Genomic DNA, 22,308 nt, shown 5'->3' with positions numbered 1-22,308 from the left:
TTCAAATAAGGATGTTCAGATAGAATATCGAATTATCATGACAAAACTGAATTTTTAAGCAATATATTATTTTGGTTAAATTTTATTTTTATTTGAAGAAAATAATTATTTTGAAAACAAGGCTCGGCTATATGAAGGATTTGAACGTAACTTTGAGCTCGGAATTGACACACTTAACGAACATAAATATTTACGAAATTAGGTAATTTGTTCTACCTTTTGCTAAAGAACTTAGGGATAAGAATTACTTTTATGATCGGCCTCTTTAATTGAGTTTGGCATATTTAGGAAATTCGGGAAAAGTCTATTGCTTATAAAAAATATGTATGTTAAGGTAGGGGAAAACTAAAACAAGAATTTTTGCAGCCATTTGAAAGATTTTTTGTGGAGGTTCTTACGTTTCGCTTTTTAAAATGATAAAACAAAGTAATTCATTTCATGACTTTCCAGGCTGTGTGACTTACAAAGCCTGTCGAAAAGGTTGTCAATAAATACAGTGTTCGCTTCTTCAATCTACGACAGGCACGCAATTTGAACTTGTTTACTTGTCGTTAGTTTCTACCTCCCAAAATGTGCTAATTATTGCTGACATCAGCATGTTGATATTTCTCAAATTTTGGGGAACAGAAGTGTTAGAAAGTGTGACTAGAACGAATAAACGCTGCAACCTAACCGACGCATCTCGCAAATTGATGCTTTGTTCTTTGCAAAATGGCCGAAAATGTTCTACCAATAAATGACAAAGTTATGGCGATAACAATTAACGTGAATCGGGCTGCTTTAGCCATCTGAAAGTTAAAATTTGGCTGATCAAACCTTTTTCAAATATTGTTTTGATTTTATATTGCGATTACTGCACTGCAAATCTTCTGGACATAACAGTTTATTCCAGCAAAGAAATTTCCCAAAGTCCTTCGAGACTAACTTCGAAGGTTTATCTCAAGAGCTCTGTGGTCAAGAATACGATAAAATAAAAAAGTAATTTTGAGTCGCAATAAAGTAACTCTCGTGATTTTTTATATCGTGTTTCTCGCAACAAACACGGATGAAGATATGTAATTTTGCTATGTGAAGTACAAGCAGTATTGTATGTGTTAAAAAAAATTTTCAACAAGATGCTATTTCTACACTCAAGATATTCGCATTTCAACCGCCAACCATTGAAAAATTTGCAATTCGCATGCTCAAACCAAAAAATCTCAAAAAATCGATCGCCGAATAGCCAGGAATCCCAGCATAATATTTCTCACCACCAGGAAATCGGAATAGTTGGGTAAAATTACGCTGGGTCTCAAACGATTTTTCTGGGTCTGAATACTGACCGCGCTTTTTTGATTGGTTAATTCTATTTTTCTTTGCCACGTAGTAAATATTTGGAAATTCTTTGTTTTGCACGCGAATAGCCTCGCTCACCCGAACATATATAATTAATTCTTGTATTATTTAAGAGTGTAAGATGTGACCACGCCAACTTTGTGCTCATTAGGTAATTGTAATTCGGGGTTTTCTATGAGGTGGATTTGAATTTTAAGGATTTGCAGCGACAATTGTTTGCGTCTAGGCTTTCGCTTGAGAGAAACTGGATTTGATATCCTCGAAGAAAGCTTAGTTAACTAGGCTTATCGCTGAAGAAAATTCGATAAATGGAAACTAGGCTAAACTCTGTTCGTTTGTTTGATTGATTTTTAGGCCTATCTATGAATTCGTCTGCGTTTTTTTTAAAGTAACTTTTCAGCTGACACCACAAGGCGATTAAATAATTTGATTTCTTAAATTTCATCATGTTTGAACCTGCATTTCAGTCATATAAAAGGGAAAGTATCACATCGAAAGTAATCCAAATAAGTTATTCACAATATAAATATATGTACATCTAATGATAAAAAACTTTAAAATATTTTGTGTAAAAATAATCCAATAACGACTTTCATGTTATGACCGGTAACGTCGAACGTGCAGTCATCATTCGTTTTCGTGCTCGATGGAACGCATCTGCAAAAATGAAGTATGAAATGTAAAATGTGATCAAAATGAGGAATGAAATCATTTAAATGGGGACGACCTACCTAACACTTGCGTGAGAGAATCAACGGCTGCAGCAAACCCACTAGAAAGAAACAAAGAAATTAAAAGTTAGAATGTCTACTTCTCTATAGACCACTACACTGACTGGTAAAGCTAAGAACAGTGGGCATTATTGAAATATTGGCTACTACATTTTGTACGTGATTTACAATATTTCGTTTAATGTAAAACGAACATAAGTAAAAATTTAGCAGGACGGGGTGAATGCAGTAACATCGAGTTTATAACAATTTTATTTTGAAATACGAAATTAAGCTAAATTAAAAAAAACAAAAAACATTTGGAGCGAACTTAAAGTAATCGTATCTTGGATACGAACATGTTTTTGGAATGCAACGTACACAAAAAAACTCAAGGGTGGGTTTTCATGACCGAGAAACACCGTGTTTTTAGCGTGAATTTAACTTACAAACGCTAAGTATACGCTTTCAGCCTGTGTAAGTGGTTTTATACCTTCAGCAGCAGTAACAAGACTACTGTCTATCTACACATTTTTTTGCTCAATATTTTAAGCTGAGAGTAACCAAAATCTCAGGCCTGTGTTTCTTGAATCATGTTTCTCATAAACAAAACACAGTATACCTAAGAGACAACTGTTGAACTTAAAACGACTATGATGTATTTGCAAACATTTGTTAAATAACAAAAGTCAAACGAATATGGTGTAATCTCCTAGGTACAATTCATGTCTTCACACGCAGGACAAGCACAGAGGATTTTTTTAATTTAGTCACATTTCCGCGAGATTACAATACTTTCTCATAGCAGACACTTATGTACAACGGATTTTTTCACAGAGACAGATGAAATGCCGTCCAACTCTGAGAGCAAAACCTCTATAGCGTAAACCTTTCAGCGGTCACCTCTCTGTAGCGGTCGTCGATTCAAGGTCCAAATTCAGGAACCTCAATATAGCGGACACGTCTAAAAACTGTTTTACATTTTTGTTCAAGAGTTCTCTCACTCTATTTTATTATTCAGACAGTTTAGGCTATTAAAAATCAAATATCGCGTGGGTGTCTTGTGTCTTTTTACTTGTCGGAAAAAAAGATCGCGTAATATACTAATCCTCGGAGGTAGATTTTCGTGAATGATAAAAGTTTCCCAGGTATCAATTATCGTGAATGATGTAAAAGTTTCCCAGGTATCAATTATCGTGAATGATGTAAAAATTTCCTTAATAGCCTTTTTTTAATAAACATATTCACTGAAGTATACTTCTTATAATTATTTGTTAGGATTTTGGCGTCAGCGTTGTATTTTGTTTTCTGTGCAAATAAAATTGCAGTCTTTGAATCTGAGAACAATTTTACGAATCATTGCCAAATCGCGAGCATTAACTGTCTCGAATGGGATTTCGATTGGTTTAATATGTAATATAGTAATTCACAGTTACTAATTCACATTCTTTATTTTTTGGTAATTCCACTAAATATGCATTCATGTACTATTTTTATGCAATTTTCACATCTTTTGCTCTCCGAATAATTTCGCAATATGTAAATTTTGTCACAGCTGTATGTAATATCAATTCTTCCTTGGTTTCAAGGAACACGTCTAGCATTTTAAAAGTAAAACAAAGTGGAAACCATGTTAACGAAATTGATACGTAAAAAAGTTTTACCCGGCTTTCCGCAACGTCTTTTTCCATTTTGATGTTGTTAAGTTTGTAGTATCATCCGACGCTCTTAAAATGACAAGGAAATAGATTTGTAATGAAATGAAATTGTTTAAATAAAATAAACTACTTAAATGAAGGGAACAAGTTAAATAAGGTATCTGAAGGAGCAGCTAAAGAAAGGATTTGGGGGCGGGGCACTAAAAAAGGAACTATGGTGTATACTTATAACTTATTATATTTTAACGTAAGGAAGTGTCTGCTTCCTTAGATAATTATATTTAGCTCGTTCCATGTTGTTTTCCCAAATAATTATTTTGGCTATTTCTAATGGTTATTTGTTCCTCTAAATAATTACTGTGGCTATTATTGGGTTCATGTTTGTTTCCTCAGATAATTTTTTTGTCCATCTCTGACGGTGTGTTAGTCCTTCAAAAATTTATCTTTGGCTATTCTTGGTGTCATACTTGTTTCCTTGGTGCACAGTTTAGTTTTCTCCATATACCTATCTTTGGCTATCCTCAGGGCTGAGTTTGTTTCTTAAGACATGATTTTGGTCCATCCAGAGACTGTGTTTGGTTCCTAAGACATTATTTTTTCCTATTTAGAAGGATGTTTTAGTTTCCTCAAATAATTATGTCATTTTTTCTATGGAATTATGTTTGTTTCCTCAGATAATATTTTAACTTCCCTTACTAGTGTGTTCATTTCCTCTTCTCGAGGGCGTTTACTTAATTTTCCAAGGCATTTTAAAAAGGGGGCGTTAGAGGATTTACAGCAATTGTTTCAATACTTTTTGCCTATTTCCAGGAATGTCTTTCTCAAATAATTTACGTTTCCTTGAAAAATTACTTTGTCTATCCTTGGTGCTGTGCATGTTTCCTCAAATAATTATTTTCAGTTATCCACAGCAGTTTTTCCTTGCATAATTATATTGGGCTATCCTAAGGGTTGTGTTTGTTTTTCAAGACAATATTTTTGTCCATTGCCAGAATTGTCTTTGTTCCCTCAAATAATTATTTCATACTTCCAATGGTGCTGTTTATTTCCTCAAATAATTTTTTTTGCATAATTACTTTCTGAAATAATTATAATTAGCTATCATAACTATCACTTTCTTTAAGTTATTTTTGTTGTTTATCTCTGGGGTTGTGTTGTTCCCCCAGATATTTACGATGTCTAGATGACTGACTTCAGGGTCCATTTTTTTCCTCAAATAATGTAATAATGAAACTAACAAAAATTTCATGGAAATAAGTACTGACGATAATGAATGTACTTGAAGCAACAAATTACAGTTTAAAAGGGGAGGAGAAGGGTTGCGAATAGTAATTATAAGTAAAAACAGTGGTTCCTCTTTATGACAGTTTAAAAAATTAAATAAATGGCTTACTTGGATTGAAACATTGTATTAAATCTCAACACAACACTTCCAGAAGATACAGTTCGAAAATAAAACTTGCTGTTTCTTTTGCCAGCATCATCATAGGTAGGATCAGTTATATATGATAAGTCTTTTAGCTCTGGTGCACCTCCAATGAAGTAACGGTTCATTTCATCAAATGCGCTATCCCCTTTTGGTCGCCAAGTGTCAACTTTAACCTCAGTTGTTCCTGACACGTCTGGAAGTTGACAATATCCATAGCCTTCAAGTCGATGACGTTGCCATGAATCCAGAGAAAAAACTTGCAGGTACAACACTGGCCATTTTACGTACAGGTTAGGTGAGTTTTCTGCCCATGTAAGTAGCAGTTCAAATTCAAATGGAAAAGAAAAATGTGCTACATTGTCCTAACATGTAGAAAAAATCGGGAGTAGAGTACAGTTAATTAGGAAGTAGATACATGGGAAAGTCAAATGGGGAGGCATTATGAATATATATTAAATCTGTTTGTAAAACAGCTGCAATTTTTTTGACAATAGAGGTTGAATAAAGTAGTTGAATATTGTATTTCAAGTCACAATGTTGGGCTTTAAAAGTGGATTTTACACCGAAATTGTGTCTAGAATGCAGCTACTATTGAAGCTGTTATAGGTTCGGTGTTATAGAACCTGTTACAAGGGCAGTTTGACTAAATAGTTCTGGTGTGGCTCTACTTACCTGATTCATGCTGCAGTTTTGTGTGACCCCCAAAAGTTGTTTAGATCCAGATTCCCATCCCTCTGGCAAATCAAGAAAATACTGCACATACAAGTTATTATATTCAAAGTTCTTTGCAGAGACAATTTCACATAGATTGTAAGTGAACAATTCATTCTTTTGTGGAACAGGGAGTAATTCATTTCCAACATGGGAGGTCATTAATTGTGAGTGACGATTATAAAGTTCTGTGAATAATCTATCCTCTTGTTCTTGTTCTTGCTTGGTCATACTTTTTGAAGCATGTTCAATGGTATATTGGTAAACTGAACGAGTTGCATGATATGTTTCTATGTTAAATACTTCATCTGTGTTTACATCAGGCTTAATTACTATGAGACCATTTGCATCAATCTACAATTCAAAAACAGCATTAGAAATGTTTTCTAACTGCTAATTTTGATTTAATACATCTAAACCCACAATGGAATACACTATGGATTTACATATAAGAATATAAGGAAACTAAGCCAGTTCAACCTTTCTGACTTCCAAGAGCTTTAATAAACATAAATCTACCTTTACAGTGCAAATTATTCTTTCATCTTCAATATTTTTATCAGCTACACCTAAATCAAGCATTATCTGCATTGTTTTACTTGGCGTGGTAATAACATGATTGCGTTTCATTGCCTCTGTTGGTTCATCAATAACTAAACGCCTTCTGCGTAAACCAGAATTAAAGGGTGACTTCATTGTGCTACTAAATTTAATTTTTGACATTTTCTCTACCATGATAGAACTTTCTCCATTTTGGTTTGAAGTCATAGGGTTAAATTCTTCAAGGAAAGTAAAGGAATCACCATCTGTATATGTAAATACTTTCTTGTTTAATCGGTCACCATGCATTCTGAATATAAATACACAATTCTTTTACACACAATTCAATGTAATTATATCTAAATTCATATATGCTGGTATATTTGTAGTAATTTCTGATCATATACACGTGTTTGGAAGTGTTTAAAAAATTGCATAAAAAAGTGCATACAGTAACAGAGCATATGTAACTAACAATTTTTTAAGGATTTTTTAAAAAAATGAGAAATCACATTTGCATTCTCTTTTTATTTGTTCTAAATAAAATAGAAAAAAATGGCCTTAGAACAAAATCTCCATAAAATATGCATGAGCAACTGCTAAGATGTATCAAATCATACTAAAACTTTGTTGTGCAAGGGAGTGTTCTTTTAAGCCCTAAGCAATCATTGTTTTTTATTGCTTTTTAACTTTCCTAAAACATACCATTCTTATTGGAAACATAACTAACTTTACTAACCTTTTAATATTTTCTATATCTTCGTGATATTTCTGTTCTAACGAGCTATTACAATTTAATGGATCACTGTAATAATCAAACTCTTTTTGGCTAAACAACTTCTCCTGCCAATGTATTATGATTTCTTCTTTTTCTTCTTCTTCTCTTTTTTCAACCATTTCCAAAGCCTCCTGAGCAAGCTCTGGCTCTTTTGCTTCCCTATGAAGCCTGGCAGATGGTATGACACTTCCAGGAGTCACTTTCCAAAATTTAATCCTAAATATTGAAATTCGATATGCATGGATAAAACTTAAACTGAAACTATATCCATTTTTTGACATATCAGCTCAAGAAGTACGCATTAAGTTGGCATATACAGCACAATATTGAAATCTTTCATGTCATATTACTTAGAACAATCAATCAATTTTCTTAAATTATTGCCACATTAAGTTTGTGTTTTGCTCTGATGTATACAACTGCTTAACACCTTTAGCATGTGTGTTGAAATGGACTTTTACCTTTAATTGGAAATATAACAGACAAAAATTGATTTAACTAGAAAAATCACCCAAATAACAAATTGTTTTGTAAAGAAATCTTACCAAACAGTTTCCGCAAAATGTTGATAAAGTGCAAAAAAAAGAAAAGAAAATAGCTCAAAAATTGCTGGACACATTACGGTTTTGCATTGAAAAAAATTATCTTAAATAATTTTATATTGTAAAATTTGGCTTAGTCCATGTGCAACACGCATTTATAACACTTTCCACAGTCACGTAAAGGTGCCAATAGTGCACAACACACCATTTATGAAAGCTCTGGAAAAGCACGTTTTGGCTATTTGGCAGAACATGAAACTATAAATGATAACAATATGACGATGTGATAATTTTGTATACAGACTTTATGTGTTCACGCCATAAGCCACCTGAGCATTTAGAGGATAAAGTTTCAGCGAATTGTCATAAAAGAAATTTTAACTCTAAAGGATTGTAATAATTAATTACTTAACTTTTTTCCTTTTGTCTTTTTCCAGAACATTAAATTTAGAGGAAATCTGATGTATGTGACAATTCCAGGGAATATGATAACAAGCTATAATTATCAATAGCTCTTAAGTGACAATTAGTTAAAAAAACAAAATTATTGCTAAATAGAAATTGATTAGCGAAAAAGCTATATAACGATAAACAATGCTAAGCAATGTTTATTGTTAACTTCATTTTTTTTTCTCTGCCGATATCGTTAATAGCGCAATATGGCTGACACATGCATTTTATAGCTAATTATACAGAAAGCAAGTGAGAAAAAATTCTTTTAATGTTTGTTGAATAATTAAATTTGCAAAAAAAACAGTTTGTCTGATGCTTTTATAGATTGTATTAGTACTCTTTTTAGAATTGTAAATACAACTTGTTTGATCACCTAAAAAATAAAACATTAATTTAATTGGTCTCTTTTTATTTTTTTGTTCTGCAAAATACAGCACACTGTACACATGCAAGTGTTACATGGTGAAGAAGAATTTTGTTTGCTACAAAAATCTTGATGGTTTCCATGGTCCACTCCTAAATTATAATTTATAGCAATGTATTTTAAACTAAAAAAATAAATTTAGCCTCTGGTAGCACGCAATAGTTAAGTTACCTATAAATTAGGGACTTTTCTCTAGATCCGTTCATCATAATTTTCTGATTTCTTTCCCAAAGTTATTTATAAATAAATACTGGGAAACAACATTTTTGGATTTATGGAAAAAATTATAATCACACTAGCATGCAGGAAATTTTTTTTTTACCAAATTACCTTTCAATAAAGGCTAATAAGTGAATTCTTGGATTTTTCAGAAAAAAACATAACGGTGCTATTTTAGGCAAACAATCCAATATTTGGCACCAGTAATCCAGCTACTTTGAGGCTAAACTTGTGTTATAGATGATTATCATCATTGGTTTAAAATATTATAACAAATCATATACAAATTTTATTTGGTCCCCCATGGGGCCTCTGGTTTCAAAATTAGCTAAAAATATGGTTTAAAATTTTCCTAAAATTGATAAAATATAACCTGAGAACAGAATATTACTTACAAATTTCAGTTGATTTAGTGTTTTAAGGAAAAAATAAGCTGCCACTCAAAATTAACCGTAAATAAGGTTTTGATGTTTGTCTAAAACTTTCAGTGTTTATTTTATGTTTAATAGTCGTGTGTGAGTATTAAGATGTACACTTGTTTCACTGTACAGAAATGTGTTTGATTTGGTTTACATTATTAGTAAGTAGCATGATTTAAATTTTAGAAAATTTGTCTGTATTTACACATACATATTTTTTTTAAACAAATTTCTTAAACTTTAAAAGTGTTGTTAACTATAAATTATAATATATCATGAGGAGAGTATTTGCATCCATAGTTTTTGCATTATACTTTACATAATAATATGTAATGGAAATGTTTGTGTTCATTTTTTGTTCAGTTTGTGTACCAAACTATATCCTCACAAGGGTGGAATAATTTTTAATTTTATAAAGGAAGAAAGTGTTTGCTGGATAAACTATGCAGTCATCAGGAAAAATAACTTTTTGAGGAAACAGCAAGATTATAAAGAATAATTGTCTGAGGAAACAATACAATGAACTTTAAACAAGTATTTTGTTGACAAAATTTAACATAAATTATTTTTTTCTACGCAGTATGTCAGAATAATTAAAAAAATATCTGTCTGAGGAAACAGCAAGATTAAAGAATAATTTTCTGATAAATCAATGCGAAATTAAAGGATAAGTTTTGGAGGAAAGTGCAAAATCAAAAAATAACTTTCTGAGGAAACAATGCAAAAATTAAAGAAAATTTTTTTAGAGAAAAACATAGCGAAATTAAAATATAATTTTATAAGGAAGCAATGCAAATTTTAAAGAATAAATTTTATAGGAAGCAAAGCCTAAGGTCGTTAGTTAGAAAATTTGTTCAATTGCCTACTTTTTTGTGGACATGAAAATATAAACCAACAATTAACACTTTTAGTGCTAAAAATGTTAAAAGAATAAACCTTTAGTAGTGGGCAGGGCTTATTAAAAAGTGTGTACTTAACTTTCATTTTCAATAATGATGAAAGCATTTCTTTTATTTTTACTATTAGAAAGAGCCCTGGAAAATAAAATAGAATTTTTTCAACTTTTTTAATACATGTTCAGTTAAAAGGACGTAAAGTGTCACTATTCTGTTCTTTGTGAACGTGTTTTTTTAAATTAGGAAAAAACTATGTTAGGTTTCATAGGTAACATGCCCTCCCCATGTCCGTCTTCATATTCTCTTCCATTCTTGAAGCGTAGGACAAAAATTATCTGAATAAAAAAAAACTAAAATAAAAAACCACTAAAATTTCCATTTAAAATGCTTCTGTAAATTGAAAACAAAACGACTTGTATAATCCTCTATTCACCCCAAAAATTTAGACATCCTTTAAGGATGACATTACATCATCATCATCATCATTCTCGGCTTAACGTCTGTTTTCCATGCTAGCATGGGTTGGACGGGGTATATTAATGACCCTCTTCCAATCTGATCTAGACTGTGTTAGATCTAAACTCAACTTACGAAAGAAAAATAGTCAATACCTGCTTCGCCAGCGATAAATAACCTTGGCTATAATAAGGGATAATTTCCAATAAATATTTACATTAATTGATAATCCTATTGCTGTTAGCGATATAGCAATAAAACACACCAATAAGTGAAAATTGTCACTATATAGCTTGTTATCAAATTCCCTGGAATCATGACATATATAATGATGTTGGATTTAAATTGTAGAGCTTAAAATTGTAACACAAATCTTCAGTTGATTGAACATCAGTTAACCAGTTAAGTTATAACTATACTTATATATATTAATATATCTCAGAAGGTAAATACAGGATAATAAAAATATTTGTAATTGTGGTCCAGTCGGACGAGGCAAACACAAACATTTTTTAACAACTTTTCAACATTCATTTCTTTAAAGACAGTTAGTTGGGGTTTACTTATTACCATAAATTCACAAATTGACTCTACTTATAGTTAGCCTTCAAAAAACCCCTGTAATCTCTGCTAACTCCAAAAAAGGGGGTTAAAAACACATGGTACCAAATAGATTTACCCATGAACTAGATGAAACTATAAAAGTTGAGCTAATTTAAGTAAAACAGATTATACATCATATATTTCTATTTTTATATATACATATTTACCTTAGTGCAAAATTTTTCGGTGTGTCGTGGGAGCGATACTGTCCAATAGAAACATTTTCCATGCTGTGCAGAAGTTTATATTTGTTATAAAATATCTAAAAAATAAACAATTACCATCATTTAGGCACAAATGAATGCTTCAACTAAAGCGAAATTCTACATCAAAAAGGATGACAAGGAACAAATAAAATTTCAGAATTGTATACTTTTAAGTTCACACAGGTTTCTAATTAGCGGATGGTAATTTACAATTTGGGAATTAAAATTAGCAATTTGCAAATTGTATTATTTTTGTGAATTATTTTAAGAAGAAAATGTTAAAATGTAAATCCAAATTTTTAATTAACCATTTGTATCACTGATTTCTATAATGGTTGTAACAAAAAAACAACAATAAAGAGTGATGTATAGCAAGTGGTCTATCCCATATCACAACTCCATTGAGGTTTTCTTGTGTATAGACAGCAAGGAGAACTAACTTTAATTTTAAATTTGAACCCTGTTACACATCTTACACAGTACACATAAATAAAAGAATGACATAAATATAACCAACTAAATAAGCTTGTTTTTTAGCCTTATCTTTTACCTACCTTAGTTAAAACAACTTGTTTTTACATGAAAGAACTTGAAATATTGTCTCAAATCAAATGGTCATTTTTTAATAAAATATTCATTGCAATTATAATTTTTTCATTTGTAAGACTTATTGATAAAAAAACAATACTACAACTATTACTATCACTGTCATAAAAAGTGTAACTTTACAGTGCAAAATTTTAAGCACAGATTAAGTTTTTTCAAACTAATATCTACATATGTTATACACATTCCTAGACAACAACATCACAATGCTATGAACCTAAAAGTAAAATTTTAAAAAGCAGTTCTAAACTGTATTATTTACTGACTAGAAGCTGCTAATTTACATCCTTTGTTATATTCTGCTGGAAATAATTCAAAGATTATATACTTCCTGCTCAAAAAGACATGGATTTTGTATGAAAGAGCATGAAAAGCTGTCTGTGAGTTTGTCATGTATGCTGATTACTGCCGGACATTTTTGATCCTAAAGTTCCATCAATTACGCATCTCATTATTAATTAGCTGAGATGTGGCATTCAAAAGTTTTACAAAATTTATGTTTTTAGCCCTTGAGTTGGTATGTCTAACATTTTTACATGAATTTTAACATTAGTAATTATAATTATGATCTATAAAAGCAATTATTCTTTTTTAATGTCAGAATTAATGCATAATTAAAAAATATTTTGAGTTCCAAATCTTTAAAAACTGAATTTTTTTAAAAGAATATACAAGGTAAATCCAAAATCAACTTTTGTCACATGAGTTTCATAAGCTTTAAACATCATTAAAATATCAATATCAACCACTCATATATATTATATAATGACCCTTAACTAGCTGAAGCACAATGGTATTGACTAGCCAAAACGCTGCATCAATCAAGTTTATATCGTGCTTCGATTTTTTAACCCACATTTCAAAATTAACGCATTATTTGTGGTAAGTTGGTAATTATTTATACTTTATATTCACATTGTAAAAATTTATGCACTTCAGGCTCAGGCTGTTCTTACATTTACCTAAATTATGTATATAACGTATATTTTTTAGATTGAACATATTCAACTGCTGCAAACGCATCTAGCAAATACACCTTTACGATAATTCAATTGTACATGTGTTCCTACTGCTCTCCATCGTTTTACAATATCGGAAAAAAGGAGGTAAAAATCGTGTTTTTATGAAAGTTTGTTAGAGACGAAAGCGTGTTTTCTCCAGTTTTTTAACTTCTGTCATATCAATTTCTTTCAAATTTTCAGGCAACGTTAATAATAATAAGATACAACTTATGTGTTTTTTTCATTAAAAACAAAGCTCAGCAAGAAAAGTTATCACGAAAAAACGTGTTTTCTCATTAATAAACTCTTATAAAAGTGTGATGTTTACCTCCTCTGATCACTAAATAAGCTGCAATGGAGTGTTAGTTTTCCTGAATTATCGTAAAGGTGTATTGACACAAGTTCTTCTCCTGTAACCAATTTGGGTTCTTAATAAGCTAAAATATGAATAATTTACTGGAAAATATGGATTAGGAATCCAGGTTAACATCATCAAATTTTAAAACAGGAACCAGAAAAACTTTTGAGTATAACAAGTAGAATATTTGGATTTGTGTGGTTTTAAAAAAAATTAAATGTTTGGTTACTTAAAGAGGCGGCTGTACTTAGTGTAAAAACTTGAAACTCTCATTTTTCTATAAATTTTGATGCTAAATTCAAATATGTTGGTCATTTTTGTTAAAAAATGATTAAAAAAATTCAAAGCATGAGTGGGATCTGGAATATAAAAAAAGTACGTCTCCATCCCGTGGCTTAGTCAAATGGGGTTTAAAAACACTGTAGAAAAGTCTTTGGGGTTCTAGTTGAACAATTGACGAAGTAAATTATTGGTGGAGCAAAATAATCACATACACAAACACTGCTAGTTAGTTACAGCTGGCAGTAATGCAAGACCCTTTATTTTTTCGTGTGCGCGCAAAGTAATTTGTGATTTTTTTACATGCAACTATTTTTATAAAACACAAACCAACAGGTCACCGTTATTGTTTTACTTTATTTTTGGAAAATAATAAAAATATCCTTAAAAGTTTGAAAAAACAAAAAAAATAATTAAATGATAGTAATTTGTAGGAATTAACTTCCTACTTTTTTAAAAAAAATCAGTCGAAATACAGTTTATCAAAGTAATACACAGTCATGAATTTGTACATATTTGAAAAAGAACACATACACTTTTGATGAATAAAACAGAGCGAGGCGAGCGTCAGTTGAATGGTAAACAAGGTGCACGAAAGAGCGATGAAGACTGTGTTGATAGGTTTTTTGCTATCTTTTGTAGTTTTAGCTGCTGTTGCGGACTATAAAGAGTCAAGATTAGAGGTAAAAACACCTAGCCATAAGTCAAATAAAATGCAACCATTATTGTCGCTTTCACCTCCTGTCAAGAAAAACTACTTAATTTGATATAGCTAGCTAGCTAGCTAGCTATATTAAAATAGTTATAGGAAACAAGGCAGATTATTATTGTGTAGCATCCTCCTTTGCTATGATTATTCTGTCAAGACTGTGCTAAAAACATTAAAAGAGCACTAATTTTTTTTTTTAATTTCTCTGTTGATTTTATTTTAAGAAGGAATAACTTGGTGTAAAATTTTGAATCAGCACAAGTATAACTTGCTGTATAACTTTTCGTAACAACACAAAAAAAATAATTGCTGCACAACTTTTTCAAGCAAAGTTTTGGAGCATGCAAGTATTTTAATCTTTTCACCTTAAAAGCTACTTGTTTTCATAAATCAAAACAAGAGAACAACAAAAAAATATTATAATTTGAATGCATAAAGCAAAAATACAAGGAAAGATATGCTTGTCGTAACACCCTCCTCCATTGTAGTGCAGTAATTGAAAAATTGGAAATGGCACACCTCAAAACCACAAAAACAACTTTGGGTGTGGGAAGTGTTGCACGCCTGGCCTATTCTTCATTTACAATACTAAGTTGTAGGTTATTTGGTTAGATCTTTAAAATTGTTGCTGACTTCAGCTTAGCCTTTTTCCTCTGAGATCAGGAACCTTGTGGGCCTTGACATGGATCATTTTGTTAAGCAGACATTCAGAAGGAAACTTGTTATGTTAAATGCTACTTACCTAGAATTTCCAAGTTAATGCATGGCTTAGAAAGTGTTGTAGGTATTTCTTGTATCTCTCGTCTCATAGCTAGAATCGTAACTTTCATTCATTGTGTGCTACTATATGTCACGCAACTTATTATTAATTTTAGATCTCAAAACAACACTTCTCCCCTATAATAAATTTCTAAGTAATTTTTTTTCTTTTAAGGTAATTAAACATAAGCTATCACGGTACATCTGAAATGATGCTAATGTTTTTGGTAATGGCCTAACGAGCATGAATATTTTAATAATAATTTCAATAACTGTTTTTCAATAGACATGTGGTGGATGACGTTTGAATCGCCTTCCTAAGGTAGGACTTCACTTTTTGTTCAACTAGACTTGTCCCTTGGCTGATTTTGTAACAGGCACATGAAACAGGCAAAGCAAACCATTTCCAGAAATTTTTAACCTAAAGAAACAATTTTTTGAAGTATTTTCATACTTGATCTGTATGAAAAACTAACAACTTGTCAATAGAATTGTGAAATTCTAACTGAATATATTTTAAATTACACTATACCATTAGGGACTGTACCGGATCTAGATACTCAGGTAAAAACTTGGGGACCTGTAGTATCATTTTTGCTTGAATTTTAATTAATTAGTAGCATGTTTTATTTTTTTTAAAAAAAATTTCTACTACAGGTGAAGGCATTTATTAATGATCATGCTCATCTATAGTATCCTTTCTTTCAAAACAGTGTGTACTTTTTGTAGTTTTAAATAATATTTTAAAGAACATCGTCAGATAAGACCGTTCAAGCTCAACTATTATTTAAGAATTAAAGGAATTAAAAAAAAGATTTTTAATAAAGATTTTCTTGCATTTTTGCATTGCCCACACTGGTTATGGTTTTTTTTTTCTTATTAAATTGCCTGGAAGTGTGGGATGTGGGATAAGTGTTACATATTTTTTCTAGCCTTCTTTTTTTGTCAAAAAGCATTATACTCATGGTTTGCGCAAAATAATTATTTGAGGAAATAACACTTTATCCAGTTAGAAAAAGTAAATCTATGAATAATTTTAAATTACTATATTTTTATAACCTTGACTGTATGCAGTGAAAATTTTGAAGTAAAATATATTGGTGGAGCAGATCCTGAATTGGTTTTTATAAAGAATGATCAATCTGAAGAGGTAGTGTTATATTTTTAAAAAAAAGGTTTTTGGGAAAATTTTTTGTGTATGACTTATTGTAAAAATAATTTTTTGAGGAAACAAATTTTATAGCAAAAACGTTGTTTACAAAATAAATACATTACAGTCATTTTGAAAAATTAATTTTCTAAGGAAATATAGCACTTTTTGTATGGATTTCAGGCATGTAAGAATTTAAGAGTGAAATGTTATAAATTTTTCTAATCTTTGTGGCTGCTTAGAAATAATTTTAAACAATTTTTTTTTACAGAGAATTGCTGTTGATGAAATGGAGACTGAACAAATATGCAAGACATTAGAAGATCGTGGATTCTCTAAACGAGCGCAAAAAGAGATTCCGTCCCCACCTACAGAAGAATTATAATTTAACAATTTACTAGTCTCCAAATAATTTATTTTCTACTATACATTTCCTTTTCCTGTTTGAAATCCTTCACCTCTTAATCTTATTTTATTTGATGAACTAACAAAGTGTCATTAGACTTTTAGCATATTTAATGCTATTTTCATATTACTTGTTTTTCTATGTTTTTGCTCAAATTAAGTATAAAAAAATTTCTTCAGTTATATATTTTGCTGTAAAAGTTTTATGACGGTTTTATGCAAACATTTATTAACATAAAACTTGATCTTGTGATAACTTAAATTTGTGAATATCTTGACAGAAATTAAATATCTATTTCATTATGTTTTGCTGTGTACAACCCATAAAATGATGAAAAATTCTAGAATATGTAAAAGCATATAGCAGCAGTATAGTTGGATTAGCAGAATTTGATTGGCTTGCTGTTCTATTGGATACTTGTGGCAATACTATTGTTGCAGCTGGATAAATAGGAAGAGTATTACGCGTTACTAGTTGAGTTCTTGATGGTTTTGATTTCAACTGGCCGCTTTTACCTTTAGGATCTTTATATGTCATTGTGTACATGGCCTTGCAGCTGGCTAGGATATGGTCGCAAACGTGGAAGTCTTGATAATGATACACTTATTATTCTTTGAATTTCGCGACATTGCATCAATGCTGTTTTTTCCTTAAATGAGTTGTCTCGTTAATTGTTCTATGGCTTTAGCTGGTAGAACTTTAAAATAGGCTCCTTTTTTGTCGCCGTTTTTGCTACCGAGACTAGTGAAGCACGATAGGATACCAATGTAGTGTAGCAGTACGGGAATTATTAGTTTTTGAGTGTTATAACAGACTACTCTGTAGCACAAGGTTTAAATACGTTTTGCATTATCATTGTATGTTCAGTTGGTTTCGCTAGATCTTTTAATTGATCTGGAATTTATTGAAGCTAGATTTGTATTTCGTACAACGAGTTTCAACAGGCTAAAATTCGTTTTAAAAACAAAACAAGACGTATAATATACGTAAACTAGCTCGCCAACAAAGTTTATAAAAAGCTGTCGATGAAATTTTGATTTCTGTTACGAAGTTAGCCACGACATATTTTGCTATTCGGAAAGGCAATAATATTGATAGAAAATTCCTCGTAAACCCCCCCCCCCCCCCCCCCCACCCAAAAAAAAAAAACAACAAAAAAAAAACGGGGTATAAGAAAGTCACTCAGTGACAAAAAGCAAAATAAAGAAAAATAATATACGATCTTAATTGTTCGAAAAAGGAAATAGCTTTAGTTAAAAAAACCATATTAGTAAAAAAAAAGAAAAAATACAGCCTATCATTCATGGTTGAAAGTTAACATTTTAATGTCACTATCATGTTCAGCATACTTTTTTTGTTAACTTTGCCAAATTTTGTCGAAAATAAAGTAATTTTAATTTTTGGACCAATTTTGGCCTAAAATAACATTTAGGTGACAAAAAATCAAAATTTTGATATCACCATCATGTTCAGCATACCTTTTTGTTTACTTTGTCAAATTTTGTCGAAAATGCAGTAATTTTAATTTTTTGACCAATTTTAGCTTAAAATAACATTTAGGTGACAAAAAGCAAAATTTTGATGTAACCATCATGTTCGGCATAATTTTTTTGTTACCTTTGTCAAATTTTGTCGAAAATAAAGTAGTTTTAATTTTCGGACCAATTTTAAATCAGTCATACTAAATCAGTAATACGCCGCAGAACTTCCTGCCGAAACGGCTGGTTTATTATACAAAACAATATTAGCACTGCTGTTGATGAGTTGTGCCTGTTAAAAGGTCTTGCCCTTACGTTGTTATATGCAGGTAAAATCAGCCGCCATCTGGAACAGTATTTTCTTTCTCCGGTTGATGTATTTATTGTTGATGGACCAACCATACTGCTGCAAAGTTTGATGCAGATAGCTTCAACTAACCTACTTTTGGATGGCGATAATGCAGGCGAGCCACCTGTCAAGAAACATCTTTTCATGGAGACTATGTTAACATGACTGCTGCGTTTTGTGGAAGCAAATCTTCCCCTAGCTATTTTTTTTATCATTGGATTTTAATGTATTGGAGCTTTGTCGTATCTGTCCAATTGATTGTACAGCCGAATAATTTCGTTTGACGCGGCGGTGGTAATGCTCAATCCATCAATGGATAGTAAATATGTTGCCAAAGCGTCCACTTTATGCCAGCCAGGAATACCTCTTGAGTCTGTGCTATCTCCCAATACATCAACGCTGGTTTCTTCGTTTTCAATCTCTTGTACCGTTATTTCTGTTGGAACCAGGTCGTTTAGTACATCTCTCTCGTCCAAGGACTCGTAACCAGCATCATCTACTACCACTCCGTCGTTGATGTTGCAGGAAATCACATCGTTGTTAAATGGCTGGTTAATCTGATTTTACAGATATTCAATTCCAATTAACTCACCAGTACATATATTTCGCGAAACACTGCTGTTAAAGGAGGAGCCATGAACCGATATATATATGATTTAGATGGTACACCAGCTCTGAGTCGAATGACCTCAGACGTTCCTTGTCCACATTTACTGCATCCTTTCTCAGAACGTTCCATCTCATCAGTCCATCTAGGAGATATGCTTGAAAGTTAACAGCGTTTGCGCTAGTACCTGGAATAAACTTCGCTAAGTGGTTATGGAAGGATTCCAGTGAGGACTTCCACGTGCACAAGGATCAAGGATAAACAGGTAGCACGATGCCTCCCTTGGTGTATGAACGTGTCACCGTTTACAAAGGAAAGTCCAAAAGTTCTTGGATACATTTCACGTGACGTTTCTCCTCTGTCCAGATGTTGATCATATTTTCATTCAACAAAGGTACCCCTAACGAATCAGTAACACCAGTAAAAGATAGAGTAGGTGTTCGACTCCTGATGTTGTTTCTTCGGTGCCCTTTGTTTTTCTCTTGCAACATGTCGTCATTTCTTTTCTGTGCAATGCTTTAGTTATTGCGTCCTCAGAGGGATTAGCAATTCCGGCAATTTTTAGCTCGTTTCTTTTAGCTTTGCATGATCTTCCCGATCCCATTCGAAGATTGCTGAAGATAAGCCTGCCATAAATGGTCCGTACAGTGGGTGTGACTCAGAAGTATACCCACGGGCGAGTCTTCTCATGAAATGCCATATGTCGAGTCGAACTTCCAAGTCTTTCCAGGCACTGAATAGCTGTTGATATTTTGACGGACTATTTTCATTGAAGTAATCTCAATCAGTGTATAACAACGTTGGTGGTGACACATTTGCAGTAGCGTAGCAAGCAACAATACCATTTGCCATTGATGGAAGTGCATCATTTGACTCCGAGCTAGTCAATACGGATTGTAAAATGGCGCCGTATTCATTGCCAACGTTTGTCTGCCAATTAGCTGAATTTCTGTTCTCCCCTGCCAGTTTTCGAAGAATTTTCTTTGTCGAATCTATTTTCAATACTTCGCCAAATGTGGATGTAATTGATGCTAACTGTCGGTTAACATCTCGTGTATAGGCTGCAAGAAACCATCTAGCGCAAGGAAGTAGCTGAAAACCTTCCGCAATGTCATAGTCATTGTCTGAATTCATCAGGCCAGCCGGTCCATTACTATGTTTTTGGCAATCGTACAGGTACGCTATATGTCTTTTCATCCACTCTTCACTGTGAATTTCTATCAGCTCGTTCATAAGAGCTGTTGGACTGTTTCACAATGCCCTTAAGCGTAGTATCGTGACCAGTGAAGCATGGCAAACATACTTTCATGTCAGAACAATCGGAAATCGTACTCTCAGTGCATACGGCAGCTGTTCGAGTATTCTGGAATTCCACGTGTTCAACGTAACGCCACAAGTACAGTATAGATATTCTGTGACTGCATAGAAGTAGTCTTTCACATCCAAGACAATTCTGACTCTGCCGTACAGCCCCTTGGATTTAAAGCTGCGACTACATGAACATTTAAATTCGAATGCAAACATTCTCCGCGGAACCCACAAAAAGAGACGCCGTGTGAAGTACTGCCTGGGATCTGGTTTAACAATTCTTGAAGAAACCTCAGGGGGATGATGCCACAATTTCAAGGGAGTTGCAAGTATTCCTTTGGAACAGAACACACTTCGACCTATCCATTGTCGATCAGTTGGCGTGATATTTTGTTCCCACCCTTTTGGCAATCAGCAACTGTAGTCTATAGACTGTCGTGGAACTTTAGGCTAAAAAAATTGAACTGTCTTTCAGATTAAAAAGGAAATAAAGAATAAAGAAGTTCTATAATGAACAAAGAATGCACGCCATATAAAAGAAACAAGGATGAAATCTTAAGAATAAACAAAAAATGCATCTTTGGCGTGTGTGCAACCGAAGAAGAATTCCACTTACAGAAAGTGTAGTTTGCAAATGAACATCTTGATCTGGACAACTGCATTTAGTAAGTGTTGTGTTACAGTTATCTGATTTTTTATTCCAGGTGCAACTTCAGAATCAACACACTCATTTTCTAATGTTTGTAAAGGCTGGGGTGATTTTGTCGGTGTCTATGGAATTGAATAGACCAAATAAATGTAAAAATAACTTGAGTCAATGCACTTCACATTTCTATTCTCCAATCTGAACACACTAATCTTGTTTTACAACCAAGAGAATTTTATACAGTTATACTTACATTTTGCGTTGGCTGTTCTACTAGTAACTGATAAAAATCTGTTGGTAGTAGAACAGTACATTAGCATGGTTAGAAAAAAAGTGGATGGAAAGTAACTTACTACTTCATTAGGTTGCATTTGCTTTTTATCCAATAGTGTCGTTGAAATCAACTCCTTACTTTCTAGAGGTAAAGATATGCTAGACTTTGATTTAACAATAGTTGCAATTGTTCTGGATGTTAATGTAAAAGATGATGTGGTTAATAGCTATTAGAAAAAAATAAGTTTATACGTAAGCATATCCATCAGAACGTGGAGGCATAACAGAATTGTATTAGCTATGTAAAGCTTACAGGTAATTTTGAATGTATAAACCTCTTATGAACTAATGCCTTTGAAGATACCTATAACATGAATGCATAAGTAAAGTGTGGATAGAAAAGTGCATGGATGACCTTCCAACAAGCTACTTTTGATGTTTTGTACAATACTAAAGCAGACTGGATTTGAACCAGTATCTATCCATTAACGCACAGGTCTACAAAATCTTTCAACAAAAAACATTTAAAATACCTTTTCCTTGTGAAAGCCACAGTTACAAACAATTTTGCTTCCAAACAAATTCACACTGCCTAAAGACTTGTGCAATGGACATTGGTCTATTTTTTCCAAGATTTTAGCCCATCGTGAACCTTTTGAGGGGGCGTTGCCCACGACCAAACACAATTTCTGTTGGCATACCTTTCCAGCCGACAATTCCATTCATCATTTGACAAACCTTCTTTAGGCATATTTACATACTAAAACAATAATTAATAATTATAATTTTAACATACCGTAATGATCTGATTAAGCGCCCCTCCCTTGAATAAGGGACTAGGTAATTTCCTCAAAGTTCAAAAAGAGCCCAGCGCTTATTAAGCTCTTCATCGAAGAAGTGCCCACCTGATAAAAGGGGGCGCTTAATCGAAAACTACCTTGGGAAACTGGGGGCTTATTTGAAAATTTTACTCTCTTATATTGAGAACCCTAGAAAGACT

General features: G+C 32.3%; 3 protein-coding genes and 1 long non-coding RNA gene across 5 annotated transcripts in view; 1 reads left to right on the top strand and 3 right to left on the bottom strand.

Moving 5' to 3' along the window:
• Positions 1-1,833: 1,833 nt before the first annotated feature.
• LOC130623456 (tectonic-like complex member MKS1) lies at positions 1,834-11,461 on the bottom strand. The gene is made up of 8 exons (XM_057438943.1): positions 11,341-11,461; positions 7,123-7,377; positions 6,363-6,693; positions 5,805-6,197; positions 5,097-5,494; positions 3,710-3,772; positions 2,067-2,107; positions 1,834-1,992 (listed from the first exon to the last, which is right to left on the bottom strand). Exons 1-8 carry the CDS (start codon positions 11,400-11,402, stop codon positions 1,928-1,930), a joined length of 1,608 nt encoding a protein of 535 aa, XP_057294926.1. The 5' UTR covers positions 11,403-11,461; the 3' UTR covers positions 1,834-1,927.
• Positions 11,462-14,148: 2,687 nt separating this feature from the next.
• LOC130623458 (uncharacterized) lies at positions 14,149-16,935 on the top strand. The gene is made up of 5 exons (XR_008981140.1): positions 14,149-14,306; positions 15,378-15,413; positions 15,749-15,783; positions 16,166-16,241; positions 16,513-16,935. It is a non-coding gene; the product is annotated as an uncharacterized LOC130623458 (long non-coding RNA).
• Positions 16,936-17,806: 871 nt separating this feature from the next.
• On the bottom strand, positions 17,807-19,572 carry LOC130623117 (uncharacterized). The gene is made up of 3 exons (XM_057438611.1): positions 19,419-19,572; positions 19,099-19,331; positions 17,807-19,031 (listed from the first exon to the last, which is right to left on the bottom strand). The coding sequence occupies exons 1-3, from the start codon at positions 19,570-19,572 to the stop codon at positions 18,696-18,698; spliced, it is 723 nt and encodes a 240-aa protein (XP_057294594.1). The 3' UTR covers positions 17,807-18,695.
• Positions 19,330-22,308, bottom strand: part of LOC130623457 (uncharacterized) — a 3,145-nt gene continuing 166 nt past the window's right edge. The window contains exons 1-3 of one of the 2 annotated variants that reach the window (XM_057438944.1): positions 21,389-22,308; positions 21,006-21,160; positions 19,330-20,839 (exon numbers count right to left, since the gene is read on the bottom strand). The exon at positions 21,389-22,308 is cut by the window's right edge and continues 166 nt beyond it. In XM_057438944.1, coding sequence (XP_057294927.1) covers positions 19,862-20,314 — 453 coding nt within the window. In that variant the 5' untranslated portion in view covers positions 20,315-20,839; positions 21,006-21,160; positions 21,389-22,308 and the 3' untranslated portion in view covers positions 19,330-19,861. Of the gene's footprint in view, positions 21,161-21,388 lie in introns of both variants that reach the window. The other variant, XM_057438945.1, reaches the window with a different exon arrangement.

This window comes from Hydractinia symbiolongicarpus, chromosome 13 (assembly GCF_029227915.1).
Source record: "Hydractinia symbiolongicarpus strain clone_291-10 chromosome 13, HSymV2.1, whole genome shotgun sequence".
NCBI classification, from domain to species: Eukaryota; Metazoa; Cnidaria; class Hydrozoa; order Anthoathecata; family Hydractiniidae; genus Hydractinia; species Hydractinia symbiolongicarpus.
Note: the sequence above shows the minus strand (reverse complement) of the source record. Positions and strands in the feature narration are given on the sequence as shown.

Bases quoted from the DNA above. Each gene is read 5' to 3' on its own strand.
- LOC130623456 (XM_057438943.1), bottom strand. From the start codon at position 11,402: ATGGAAAATGTTTCTATTGGACAGTATCGCTCCCACGACACACCGAAA. The intron at 5,495-5,804 runs GTAAGTAGAGCC...TCTACATGTTAG, and splicing joins AAAACTGCAGCATGAATCAG to GACAATGTAGCACATTTTTC. The intron at 3,773-5,096 runs GTAAGCCATTTA...TGTCATTTTAAG, and splicing joins AATACAATGTTTCAATCCAA to AGCGTCGGATGATACTACAA.
- LOC130623117 (XM_057438611.1), bottom strand. From the start codon at position 19,572: ATGTTGCAAGAGAAAAACAAAGGGCACCGAAGAAACAACATCAGGAGT. The intron at 19,332-19,418 runs GTATCCAAGAAC...TTTATCCTTGAT, and splicing joins GGAGAAACGTCACGTGAAAT to CCTTGTGCACGTGGAAGTCC. The intron at 19,032-19,098 runs TAACAGCAGTGT...CTGTAAAATCAG, and splicing joins TCGGTTCATGGCTCCTCCTT to ATTAACCAGCCATTTAACAA.